The following is a 13,357-nucleotide window of genomic DNA, read 5'->3' as shown; positions in this document are numbered from 1 at the left end:
GGACCTTAGGAGGTTAGTTGTGACCTGCAGTAATAATCTCTACTAAGAACCGTCTACAGTTGTAATTAAAATAATCATAATCAATCCAGAAACAACCTGATCCATATGTCTAAAGAAAGACACGGTTAAATTAATAAGCAAAATGCTTGAATCGATAGATCCTAACTGAGCCACTGATCGAAAAAGCAAGTAAATATTTAATAAACTGTTAAGCTTTTAGCTATTCATTACAGCTGACTGTAACGTTTGTAACAACGCCTCCTTAGAATGTTGTATCTAAAAGGCTTTTAACTCAACCATCAATAATAATGATTCAGTGAGTTATGCTGCCTGAGTACTTAATTCATTATGATACTTAAAGTATTTTCGGTCATGACACCAAGATTTAGTTGCAAAGGTGGCTTTTGAAATAAAACTAACAGAGTAGAACCTTATGTACAATATCAAGCTAAATAAATGCATTCAGTTCTTTAGGTACATCGAGTTAAAACAAACGTCATTTAAATATTTGTGAAATTGAATTAATATTTACAGTAATAGCAACAGTGAAGAGGAAAAACTCCATTTTTAGTCTTTAAATTTGTTACTTGCACCCGTTTACAGTGACAGTGGTATCAAATCAATGATTGATCTGTCTGTGTCTCCAATCGATCTTGATTAATATACTTTATTTGTTTAAAATCAGGTGGCATTAATACAGTAAGAAATGATCTGCATCAAGTACACACAGGAATTTGATTATAAACTGTTGCACCAATCTGCTTTGTATATCAAGCTCAGACACCTTTGTGTTGCAGCAACACATCCTCTGTATGTTGGTTTTTGAATGAAGTGCAGCCAGGTAGGAACAGCCTTAATAGGTCCATTTAGATTATTGATGTTCCTGGTGAACGCCCTGATAATGAGAAGCTCCATGTGATTTATGACTAGAGTAAAAAAATAAAAAGCAACAAGCAAAGACCAAAAAACTGGTGGAGATTGTCAGTTTTTAATCAATATATTAAAAGTGACAAAGCAATAGAATTTTAATTATAGGCAATTAAAATACCAGTGAAAATCAGAACGAAGCTAAAACGCTTTAGAGCATAAAAACAGACACAAAGTGGGTGAAAATTTTATTTCTTATCAAGATGTAGAAGTAGTGCTGTTTTTTCTGCTGCTGCATTTATTGGTAACAGTCATCCACATGTTTTTCAGTGTGACTCGGGCCATGAGCAAGGTGATAGTGAAGTTCCGCCGGTACCATTCCCTGGAAAGAAAAGTTAGTCTGGTCAATTTATCCTTCACCTCATCAAAACCTATTAAGTATTACTTCTATATGACTGTTGTATGATAAATAATCAAAACACAAAAGTCAATGTATTATTCTTATCTATATTAAAAACATTATACAGTTAGAATATGTATGTATATTTGATATATCAATAGACAAAACTATCTATCTAGTGATTGGAAGTGTGTGTTAGAGCTGCTCTGACTAATTCTAAGAAATTAAGGCTTATTTGTATAAGTTACAAAGTGATTTTAAGCTTTTATTAATTTCATTCATTATTTTTTCAGTCCACAGTTTCTGATGCAGCGAGTTCACCACTGTGGCTTCCTCTCTCTAAATGTGGGCACTGAGATAAGATGACTCCAGAGACTCAAAGCAGAAGCCTCAATGGGATCACACTGACACTGATTCCACAGATCTACAAACAAAGGGTAACGCCACAAGAACTATTAAAATGCTGCAATGCAGCAGCAAGAACAAAGGAGAGCATGAAGCTGGTAAACATAAATGTAAAGCACACTGAATTTTAATGCCTTCAAATTTGATTTACAAATGTTTTGTGAGGAATAAATACCCTTAAGGATACACACACACACACACTGATGTGTTTTGGTCCAAACACACATCACAGTGTGTGTGTATCCTTGCAACGCTAATTCATGAAAAGCTGTGAACGCCTGTTGTTGTGTGCATCGGCGTGAGACAGTTTCTAAAAGCGTCGGCTAAGGCCCACAGCTCCTGTGTAGATGAGGCAGATGTGCCCACACCCTGACACCCAGCAGCGCCGTGGGAGACCCTCGGCTGCAAAACAACTCACTTGTTGTAATGAGCGTGTCGCGTTCTGTTCTTGTCAAGGAAGCCTTTATAAAACACGGCCATTTCTTCACTGCTCAGGGACTGCTGGCGTCCTGCGGGGGACACAGAAGACATGGCAGATGATACTCTACATCTCATTAGGATTTGTTTTCTTTCTAATTCACCAGCTGTTAAAAACTTTGCTTTGATCAGATTTGAATCATCTCAGCAAGTGTACACGGTCCAACAGACAAAATGCTCTGGTGTGCAGAAATAATACTATGCAAGATTTTAAATTAGCCAAGAATTAAAACTTTTCTTCTCCGCAGCGCGTCCTCACCTTGTTCATCCTGCGTAGTTAAGCCTTTTGCCTTTAGTTGTGAAGTGACAAAAGCATCTTTTTCCTGCGGACAGAAGCATAACAATTAGTTTTTTTCCATATATTGATAATTTAATATTAATGATCAGTTCTCCAAAGCATCCAAATAACTACTGACAGCAGAGTACAGAACATAAAGATAGTATTAATGTAACTGAATCGAGCTCAGCCATGTTACTTAAATACATCAGACAAATATGTACAGAGGTACAGTCATCTGCTGAATCCGTTGTGGGGCAGGGAGGAAACAGGTAACACCTGGCATTTACAAGACCTTAAATCTTTCTGTTTCTGTCAGTCACTCATTGTGGTTATTTCCTAATGAAGTTATAAAAACATCTATTTAAAGATAATATGTCAGTTTATCATTTTAATCAAAGCATCACAGCTGCTACATCCAGTTTTTCACTAGACGTTAAGTAATGCTGCTCTCTGCTGGCGAGAAGAGGAACTGCCCCAAAAAATGGTACGGACTCCCTCTAGAAAGCTCTGTCTCCACTGAGAGGTCAGAGGTCAAAGGTCCGCAACAGGACAAATGATCTTGGGGCTGGTAAAATATGGGGCTGTTGTTTGCCCGAGGGTCTTGTGTACATCTCCATTCCCTGAGTTAAGATGCTGCAGGTCATTCAAGGCCCCTGCGCTAAACATTATTTTTCTGACCTTATTGACTAAAGGTTTAGACCTTGCTGAAGCTGATGTTCTGCTTGGTCCAGAAGTCGTGGTTCCAGTCCTCCGTCTCCTGCCTCAAGTTTCTCAGTTGTCTCTCCAGCGTCGATTCATTTTTAGGGATGTGGTAAACAATTGGCCGCAGGTTTGACAGCGGGCTGGGTGGACCGATCCAGTCGTGCGTGGAGCTGGCCTCTGGTCTGTAGGTAGAGCTCTGGAAAATTATCACTAAGGTTACTTGCAAATCTTTTTTACATTTTGTCTTCACAACACAAACACTCTTGTTTAGGGAAGGACAACTGTCGGTTAGATCATCAGCTAAAGGATGTAGATCTAATGCAAAGGTGGCCAGTAGAACTTTGCCAACGCAGACACAGGCGGGTGTAACTCGGGTAAAGTGAAAACTGGCATACGTCTTATCATTTCTGACCAAACTCCACAATAAGAGCAGCTTAACCATCAGAGAGCTTGTACGTCTAATACTCAACTCATTTTATCAGGTCTGAAAGTTAAGGATTTTTGTCCCAAACCTTGGGTGAGTAACAGGTTTCGCTTTGGGCACAGCAACATGTAAAGTTTATGAAGTTTGCAAATGATGGAACTTTTACGAAATGATTATAGTTTGTTGAGGATTGTTGTGTACATGATCACTTGAACTTGAAATGAGCAACATAAAGACTTAGACTTAATTCAGAGCTTGACAAAGGTTTGGCATTAATTTCTTAGCAGTTTATGGGAGGGGGACTAATAATAATGAAACTAAGTGACATGGTGACAGACATATGGATCAGCAAGAGTGCTTTAGTGTAAATCCTTTGCAGTCGACGGCCCTCTAACGCCTCAGACAGCGGCTTCTTCCCTTGAGATGCTTTGCAAGAATGTGTAATGTGTAATTATGTGTAGCTGCCGCTTGTTTGTGGGTCTTTAGCAAATAAAAAGCTGCTCTTGGGTTGAGATCAGGTCACATGGACATAGAAGAAGATGCTGTGTCTTTGCTTTGGGCACCGGTTTGTAATATATATTAGTTGCTTACAGCCTCTGGCCACTTTATGAGGTACACCTGTAATTCGCGATTAAACACTGCTGACGTACGGTCTGTTTATCATTTCTGACTAAATTCCATGATGATAGGAACGTTTTATGACACTCTGAAGGTTTAAGTGAACCTGACTTCGAGTCTAATGTCTAACAACATTTAGGTTAGAACTCACAGCTGATCATTTCCGTCACAAACCTTTGCTGTTCTGTCCTGCTGCGTCGCCTGTTTGGAGCTGCAGAGACGACTGTTCGCTGCTGATAAGACATGTGGGCGCAGATGAGCGTGGAGGGTGATTGGAGTGAAAATCCTCCGTGTTAAACGTCCCGCTGCTGTTTTCAGGGGACACATTTTGGGTTTCAAGAACCTTAACGGCGTTTAAAATTGAGTCAGGGAGCGTTCCAGCCTCTCTAACGCCGACCCTGGTTCCAGGTCGTTGGGTTCTTGTGTAGGTGTGCTTCCGTCCACTAGCGGCACTGCTGTCACGTGACTGCGGTAGCGCTCCAAAATTGTACCAGGTACATACATTTCGGGCGGGGTTTCCCCCCCGTATCGTTAACCGCCAATGTAGTAAAATTCAGTTAATATTATTTAGGTAATGTATAATGTGTTTATCACATTACTGGAGTCTTTGTAATAATTTTATTAATTATTTTTAGCTTTTTTGTAATGTTTCGATTAATAAAAAATAAACAAAAAATAATAATGTTATGAAGATCCTCCAAATACATTTTACAGTTAGCAAGTTTAATTCATAATATATAACAAGAATGATGTGTAATGGTCATTTGATTAATATTAAACAAATCCTAGGTTGTAAATAGACCTTATTACGGTAATTATAGTCGTACAAAGCGACTATAATTGCTGATCCATATCCTTTATTTATTGCTTTATGTAATAAGGCTGTAAAATGTTTTGTTTTTATAATACACTACCTATGTTACTTACATTTTTATTAATTCTTTCTAAGAAGTACAACTCAAAGTCTCAAGTATATTAAGAGATGTTTATCAATTCATCTTCATTTCACCGCCCTTGCCACTATGTAGCAAACGGCACAACGTTGTGTAGAATTGAAACGCACACAATGTTGGACGACCAAAACTTACACTTCGTTACAAACTCTTTGGAAGACCGCCTTCAAGATAACACCTAAACATGTTGTTTTCTAAGCAGTTGTATAAATCTAGTAATTCAGTTAAATTTTAAGTTCACAAGTTGCGGTATAAGATTTAAAAAATGCTAACTAAATTTAGTTAATTTGAGCAAAAACAAACTCCGGGTGAGTGCATGCGGGGGAGCAGGAAAGTAACTACTAGACGGCAGCTAGGTAAGCTAATGTTAAGCTTTAATCAGTGGAGGTGCGCCCGTTTCTACATCACTTCAGATGGCTGTTCGCTGGCTATGCAGGTAAATATCGATCTGGTAAGGGGAAAGGGTGGTATTAATCTACTGAAATCAAAGAAGCTGAAGTTATTTGACCAAGGTGGGGCCGAGTCAGGTGATCATCGTATTCCTAGCTTAAACCAGACAATGACACGCACAGAGGTGTGTACGTGGCGAGCTGGGCTCATTCGCCGCTGCCCTCATACCAGAACTACACTTTTCAAACAGTCTGTAAGCTTCGTGGACATTAATGATTTGAAACCAAGACGTTTAAAGTGAGACTCGGTGTAGGGAGTCCTTCTGATCGGCTGTGGGAGGGGCGACTCCAGCAGCCCGACCGCATCAGCCCGTCAGTCAGCCGTGCGGTGCTGAAACTGACCGGAGCTTCGTTATCGTCGCCTACATCGAAATCTCTCCCATCCTCGGGGACTCGTTACTTGGATGCCTCTTGCACCCACGAGCCGCCCTGCGCCGGCCGATGGAAACGGACATCCGCGAAAATGTGCGCGAATGTGTTCGGAGTTTTGAAAAGGTGAGAAACGCCGCAAACGACGACTCGCGGGTGCTGCCGACGCGAGGATGCACATGGCAGCTCCTGGGGATGCTCCGATGCCCTCTGGGTCTGGTGTTCGGCTGGTTCTGGCCCAGCTGTGCCCACAGAGGTGGAGGCTGTAGCCGCCCGCTGGCCACACCGAATTTTCCACGGTGACATAATGCGGTGCAGGGAGCTGGGGAAGGTGCCTGAACCATTTGGGGAGCAGTTAGAGGAGGGGATGCTCGTTGCATGTCATCTCCTGCTCCGTTAGCCTTCATGCTGTTTGGCTCCATGGAGGGGATTGATTCCTACCAGCACTAATATTCTGGGGTCTGCCCTTCCTCTGCTTTCTCCTGGGTCTGACTTAGGGAGGCGGTGTTCGCTGTGCTGGAGTGGATTTTGTTCAGATTATCCTAATAAATACTGTGTAAGCTCTGGTCTGGCGTGCCTTAACTACTCTTCAGGAAATGCCCGTCCCTTCGTCCTCTTACGTAAAAGTCCTTTAATGCTGATACATAATCCTGTCTGTTTTAATAAGCGTTATTGATGCTGCAAGAGAAACCAAACATCACATCAAGGCTGCAGCAGCAGGCTGCAACAATCACACTGCGCTTTCAGGCACCTCGGCTCGTAATGACAACCTGTCTCGCGGTGCACCCTCTTCCCCAGCGCCACGTTCTGTTGCAGTAACTCAAATCAAATCCTTATCTTAATCCTGTGCATTATCACCAGCCCTGTAGGTGCGGGCGGATCACTTTGATGCAGCCTGGATGACGAAAGGGAACAACCCTGGGAACATTCCTTACACTCCATCACAGCTTCTTAAAACACAACCAGAATTGTTTCCACGTTTCATTTCATTTCCAGACTGGAGGTTTGACTCTCAATTGATTCCTGTGACTTAACGGGCGTGGGGCCGAGGCGTCAGAGGGGCTCAGACCAGGAGCCCAGGCTTCAGGTGACTGTGATTAACATAACTGTTTTAAAGTCAGAGTCTATTAATATCATGCGCTGCATTTACCAGCCCAGTTGCTGGAATCGGCAAATGAAGCACTGAACCGTAGCGTATTTGAGTGCTGGTGGTCGGCCGCGTTTATTTTCTCCTGTGTTTTAAAGCCTCCTCGACAGGCAGGATCCTTTTTGTGTGGATTAGAGCGCTATCGCTGTCATGTCGGCCAACGAGCGCGATAGAAATGCATCGCAATACTCTGCATGGTTGTCATGTGGGTGTCGTTCTTGTCGATACAAATGTAGGTTAACCTCATTCATCTCCTCACACGGTTTTGTGTGATCAGGTTTTTGGAGCACACTTGTGTTTTTCTCTGGTTTGTCGCATTAGGTTGCGTCCAAATAGAAATCTGACCACTCAAGAAAAGGGGTCAAGGTCAAGAAAGGAGTCCCCTGTAGTAGACAGTGACTCACATGTGACGGATTACTTTCATAGTTAATGACTCTTTAGCCACTGGGCTGGATTTCAAACACCTTGAACATGATTTTCCTCTCATGCTGCCTCTTTCCAGCCTTTTTGGGAAGCCCTTTGATGGTGGGAAGAGAATGGACCATGGCGGCCCGCCGCAGCAGCAGCGACAGCATCCGATGGAGCAGCAGCAGCAGCCGTACAACCCGCAGCACCCCGCCATGATGCGGCTGTACGAGGTTCAGAAGGAGGTGGCCTCTCTGGGGCCTCAGGTCTGCACCTTCAGCGGCCTGCAGAACGACCGGGACTACAAGCGCCTGGAGCGGGAGCTGACGCGGCTGCTGCTGGAGGTGGACCAGGTGGACACGGAGGGCAAGCCGGACCTGCAGGGGGCGCGAAAGAGGGCGGCGCAGGAGGTGGAGGGCCTGCTGCGCTACCTGGAGGAGAACGCCACCCACCCGTCCCGCCTGGCCATCGAGGAGCTGAGCACCAGCGCGCGGCAGCTGGTGGACGACCGCGTGGTGGCGCCGCAGCGCTCCGGCGGCGCGGCCGAGATCAGCGACGAGCTGGTGGACGCGCTGCAGCAGCTGGTGCTGCGGCTCACCCAGGTGAAGACCGAGGGGCGGGTGCCGCTCCGCAAGGCCCGCTACCGGGCGCTGACGCGGCTGTGCGCCGTGCAGGACGTGATCGAGGGGCGCACGCAGCAGCAGACCCTGTCGCTGCCGCTGTCCGGGGACACGCACGAGGCCGTGCACCGCATCAACCAGGTGATGGTGAAGGTGAGCGTGGCCCGCAGTCAGCTGGTGGCGCTGCTGATGGGGCTGAGCGGGCGGGACAGCTGCGCCCACCTGTCGCGGATCCTGACGGAGATGCAGGTGGAGCTGGACGCCCTGGACGTGTCCGGGAACGCGGCCATCAGGAATTACAGGAAGCAGGTCGTGGAGGAGATAAACGGGCTGCTGAAGCATCTGGATCTGGAGGGAGAGGGAGACGACACGCGCAGGTATCGAATGTATTGCTGAAGCCGCTTGAAAGGCCAGAAAAAAAGTCAAACCAAATATAGACCGAAGTTTGCTTTTAACTTTACGTTAACTTTTCCACCAAAGCGTAACTCATCATATGTGTTCTTTCAGATACGACCTGGCCCAGAACAACTCCATCCGCGAGATCGAAGCCGTGCGAGCGCACGTCTCTCACCTGCGGGAGGGCATCCTGCGCTACTGCGCCATGGGCGACCTCAGCTTCAGACCCAAAGCCGAGCTGCAGGGCCTCCTCACGCACCTGGACCAGGTGGACACGGCCAAGAACCCGTGCATCCGGGAGGCCCGGCGCCGCGCCGTGGTGGAGGTCCAGGCCGTCATCACCTTCCTGGACCTCCGCGAGGCCCTGGCCTGCCGCCAGCCGGGCCCCAACGAGCACCCGTCGCACCGGGCCGTGTGGCTGGTCCTGGGCAGCCTGTCGGACCTGCAGGCCCAGGTGCTGGGCTTCGACGGCAAGCGCGCCGACAAGAGCTACATGATGCTGGAGGAGCTGCTGACCAAGCAGCTGCTGGCGCTGGACGCCGTGGAGCCGCAGGGCGACGAGACGACCAAGGTGGCCCGGAAGCAGGCGGTGAAGTTCGCCCAGAACATTCTGAACTACCTAGACATGAAGACGGACGAGTGGGAGTATTGACTCAAGAGAAACACACGCGTTGCAAGGTGGACGGGACTCACTGCAGGATAATGTGTGTAAATAAAACCAATGCATTATCATTCCACGGGCCGTAAATACTGACTCATATTCCCAGGATGCACTGCAGCAGCTCTGTTCCTCGGTCTTTTTGTGGTAGCTGTGCTAAAGTCAACAACACAGAACTTCTTTTGTGCAACACACCATCTGTTTATGTGTGTTTTATGAACATTTTCTTTTTAAACTCTCCCGTGTGTGTTAGTACGGCGTCGTCGTCGTGGTTACCGCGTGTGGTTGTTGATGGATTGTGTCGCAGCGGCTTCCCTGTCTGGCCTGATTAATCAGTTGCTAATGGAGACAGCCAGTGCTTGTGGAGTACAGTGACCCAATTACTGCCGCCGTGAGAGCAGGGCCGGACTGGACTGATACCTGACGGGGGCACAGCCAAATGTGTACATAGAAATAGAAGTGTGTTCAGAGTCAGTGGTTCAAACTAATGTTAAACGAAAAAGAATGAGAGTCTGCGATTGGAAAAAGCTCGACTCAAAGGTGAAACAAGCAGAACTAAGGCAAACAGCAGCTGGTGCCAAATCCAGGCTAAGTTGATTGAACAGTGGGAGTTTGTTCTGTTGACGCGACCCGGCCCGTGCGTCTAATAGAAAGAAGCACCCCCACCCGCTTTCGCTGCTTGTGTGTCTGTTTGTCCCCGTGTTTCATGTGTGTTGTGACTCGTACCATCGTGCTTCTATAAATGGATCAGGTTAGAATTCAGAGATGGGACGAGAATCTCGCCGCTGCTGCTTTAGGCTTTTGTTTCTACCCACTGCTTTTCACTGTGGAGGACTGAGAGGTCCCTGGGGGGTGGAGGAGGAGGAGAGGCAGGTTGGGGCGGCAGTATTCACTGGATTGACACATCAAGGCCGACGCTCACGGGCCGACAGTGGGGTGCTGACGGTGATGGCAGCTGGCGGAGCCTTCTAGAAAGCTGGAGACGGCGGGAGTGAAGTCCAGATCTCTGTGCCTTTATTTTCACCCTTCCCTTTGGGCCAGGTCGTGCTCAAGCAGCCTTCCGGTGAGGACGTGCAGACGTATCAGCGGTGAGGGAACAGGCCCACTGAATGTTTAACCGTTACCGCCCCCGGACACCTGCACCACGCTGCTTTTTCCTATCCGTATTTTCCCCCAGACAAAGGTTGAGTCCTGCTCGGTCCCTTTTTTTTGTAATAAGACAGAATTTCGGTGCCACTGACGAAAACCGTCAGTAATGGCATCACATGGTCCCGTTTCCTGCTCAAAATCAACTCAATAGACAGAAAAAGTTCAAATTCAGCGACTGAGCTCAAAGTCAAGAAAATCTAGAATTCCTTTCTTACCTCAGTTTCAACCACCAGTATAATCAAGATAATATAATCTGGCACAAGGCCTATGACTCGGCCTGAGTCATAAGGGAGAGAACGACACCGGACCGCGTTGACCAGATGTCGTCGGGCTGTTGGTGCAACAGACGCTTCCTCACTCTCTGAGACCAAACCAACCCAGACACACTGAAGTTCACGCGCTCCATGTATGCAGTAATAGAAGAAAATGTACATTTAGTCGCTATAGTTCACAGCATTTCTTCCTTTATAAGCACTGAAATGAATATTTTATCAAAGGCTTTTCTCTGTGTAAAGATTCCTCAGATCATCTTATAGAAGTGTCTGGAAGCCATAGTCAGTATTAGTGGGTGTTCTGGCAGCGATCCGCGTCTTTGCTCGGGTTCAGAAGTGCAAACATGAAAGGCAGAGAGCAAAGAGCGCCGTTCCCTAAATGCCCTCGCTGAATCAGACGCTCTGTTTGTTCGATCTGTTCTGGACCTACGTCAGATTCGGGGAATCTCTGCTGAATTTTTCACCCAAACGGCATTGGGTTCTAATGGCGTGGCCCAGTCGACCAACTCTCGCATCCGTCTGCTGTTGGACAGGTTCAGGTACCGTACAGACGCCGGCCGGGTCCATGAACCAGACGTGATGTTCCAGCCACAGGCCCCGGTCCCCAGACACACAGCTGGACTGCTAAAAGCAGCACCTCGACCCGGCGGCGCTGGGCTGGAGTCCATTAGCTCCGGGCTCTGAAAGGTTCTGATCCACTGGGTGTTGAATGGCGGCTTCCTGACTTCCAGCCCTTCACAGAACGACGGGTCTGTACTGTAAAACAAATGGGCGAAGGCTTAAATATTTAATTTTGAATGTAGTCGCGGAGGAATGTTGTGTTTGTGTTGAATTGTACCAAAGTTTAGTTCGAATCGGGGGAAACTGTACAAATGGCCGCGTGGGGATTGTACAAAACTCAACGACCCCGTGTGAGCGAACGCTGGTGCACCTTCCAGACCCGTGAACGTGTGCTAGGTGTTCTGCATGTTGTTGTGTTTTGGGTCCCATGAGCACCAGTGTAGATCCACCAAACCACGTCGGACTTTACTGATCAAACTCATAATAAAAAGCAAATTTGGGACAGGTAGAAATAGTTTATTGCTCATCACTGCTCCATTGTTTCCCCTGAACCCAGTGAAGTCAGTAGAAACCGTCCAACTCACCAGAAGAGACTGAGCTTTTGCAGAATCTCATTCATTTAATGCACTTTTCTGTGCCCCAGTCTTTCTCCACCTTTGCCTTTCTTTCTGCAGATGACAGGAATGTGTTCTGTGCTGGGAAATGTATCGCATTCAACTGTTTTCCAATAAATACGTTTTCTTAAGTCGCCTTGAACTGAATCGATTGTGACGGGCTTTTGCGGTTCCTCCTCCGAGACGCTTGTAGGAAATAAAAAGAGCACACACAGGCCGGATGAAAGGAGCGGCGCCAATGATTCACGGATGGTTGTGTTTTGAGTTTCTATTCCCCACTGCAAAAATAAAGGCGCCGTGTCTTGAGCATCGATATGTGAACGTGTTTGTTATTCGTGAGTCTGGCAGTTCTGCAGTGGTCACGCGAGGACCTGACGCTTTCACAGGCTCTACGCACTCCTGCTTATTTTAGGAATCAAGGGAGGCTGGAAACTTGGTTTTTAATTCAGTGCATCGCACACTTGATCTGTGTCGTGCATTTACCCACCGGGTTTGTCTATTAGGGATCAAAAGAGCGAATAAACAAGCGGTAAATGTTACATTAATCATTACACCACACATCTGACTCACGCACAGCAACAAAATAATGTGATTATTAAATAAGATAAAGAGAAAAAAGGCTTTTGTCATTTTAATGTGCAATATTCTAAACAACCACCTCCAATCAGACAAACTTTCGTCACCTCTTTCTTCTGACTAATAATAATAAACCTGTTATTTGTTGCAGCTGCTGATGTCGGCCTGACTTTATTTTGGGCAGAGTCATTTGTCTGTGTGTGTGCGGGTGCTTGGTGTCCTCCTGGGAGAAAACCTGCAATTTTCCTCCGCCGAAGCTGCAAACGAGGAGCCGAACGAGCGGCTCATTTGGCTGCTGACCTGGAGGTGAAGAGAGGAACGCTGCGTGTTCAGCGCGGAGGCCGAGAAGCGAAGCAGATAGAAAAATAAGAATACATCAATCTTTCACGACCATGGGACGCTGCTTCTTTTGGCACAGAGCTGCTTTTAGGGAGGAACAGCAAATGGAACAACACGGCCATCGACTCGGGTTTTCCAGCTGACCTCTCTGCAGAGCTACTCGAGGAGTCCTGCCTGCTCGCGTCCAGCAGGGGGCGCCAGGGCCCCGGTTCTCCGGGCAGCGGGGAGGCGTGGAGGCTCTGCCGGTTGCATAAGCTGGAACACGGAGATGAGCCACACTCACTGATCACACATCAGCAGCATCACAGCCCAAGGCGCCCGGGATGTAGCTCTGTCATTCACCATTTAAAAATCCTTAAATGTTAAACAGTAACAAAGACATTTAAACATTTGGTCACATTTCCACCACTAGTGTGATGACGGCAGCTCCTGGTCAATGGGAGATTCTGTGTATATGTTGAGGCCGAACGCATCATGGCACCAGTAGTAGTAAGTACTTTAATCTGTTCTATCTTAATGTCAAATTTACAAATGCACTGAGCAGAAATCAGGGCCTAAAGCCGCATGTGAAGCGATGGAAGAGAGCTGCTGTGCTGCTCTGTGTGAGGGTTGTGTCATGAAGAGGACCAAAGGGAGGATTAGTCACACGAAGCCAGAGGCCCGTGAGTGCAGGATG

The 13,357-nt window shown here is 46.8% G+C and overlaps 2 protein-coding genes across 5 annotated transcripts; one reads left to right on the top strand and one right to left on the bottom strand.

Annotated features, from left to right (window-relative positions):
* Positions 1 to 647: 647 nt before the first annotated feature.
* LOC114848995 (cytochrome c oxidase assembly factor 8) lies at positions 648 to 4,638 on the bottom strand. The gene is made up of 5 exons (XM_029139973.3): positions 4,348 to 4,638; positions 3,130 to 3,327; positions 2,409 to 2,472; positions 2,091 to 2,181; positions 648 to 1,249 (listed from the first exon to the last, which is right to left on the bottom strand). Exons 1-5 carry the CDS (start codon positions 4,498 to 4,500, stop codon positions 1,126 to 1,128), a joined length of 630 nt encoding a protein of 209 aa, XP_028995806.1. The 5' UTR covers positions 4,501 to 4,638; the 3' UTR covers positions 648 to 1,125.
* A 631-nt stretch (positions 4,639 to 5,269) lies between these two features.
* On the top strand, positions 5,270 to 12,081 carry bag5 (BCL2 associated athanogene 5). 4 transcript variants are annotated; one of them, XM_029139968.3, is made up of 4 exons: positions 5,270 to 5,562; positions 6,941 to 7,031; positions 7,594 to 8,493; positions 8,624 to 12,081. In XM_029139968.3, exons 3-4 carry the CDS (start codon positions 7,628 to 7,630, stop codon positions 9,162 to 9,164), a joined length of 1,407 nt encoding a protein of 468 aa, XP_028995801.1. In that variant the 5' UTR covers positions 5,270 to 5,562; positions 6,941 to 7,031; positions 7,594 to 7,627; the 3' UTR covers positions 9,165 to 12,081. The 4 variants fall into 4 exon arrangements, with proteins under 4 accessions (XP_028995801.1, XP_028995802.1, XP_028995800.1 ...); XM_029139969.3 differs by lacking the exon at positions 6,941 to 7,031 and having other exon boundaries at positions 5,270 to 5,482; XM_029139967.3 differs by lacking the exon at positions 6,941 to 7,031 and having other exon boundaries at positions 5,271 to 5,562.
* The last annotated feature ends 1,276 nt before the right edge of the window (positions 12,082 to 13,357 follow it).

This window comes from Betta splendens, chromosome 22 (genome assembly GCF_900634795.4).
Source record: "Betta splendens chromosome 22, fBetSpl5.4, whole genome shotgun sequence".
Classification (NCBI taxonomy): domain Eukaryota; kingdom Metazoa; phylum Chordata; class Actinopteri; order Anabantiformes; family Osphronemidae; genus Betta; species Betta splendens.
The sequence above is the reverse complement of the archived record's forward strand: the minus strand, read 5'-3'. Positions and strand labels throughout refer to the sequence as shown.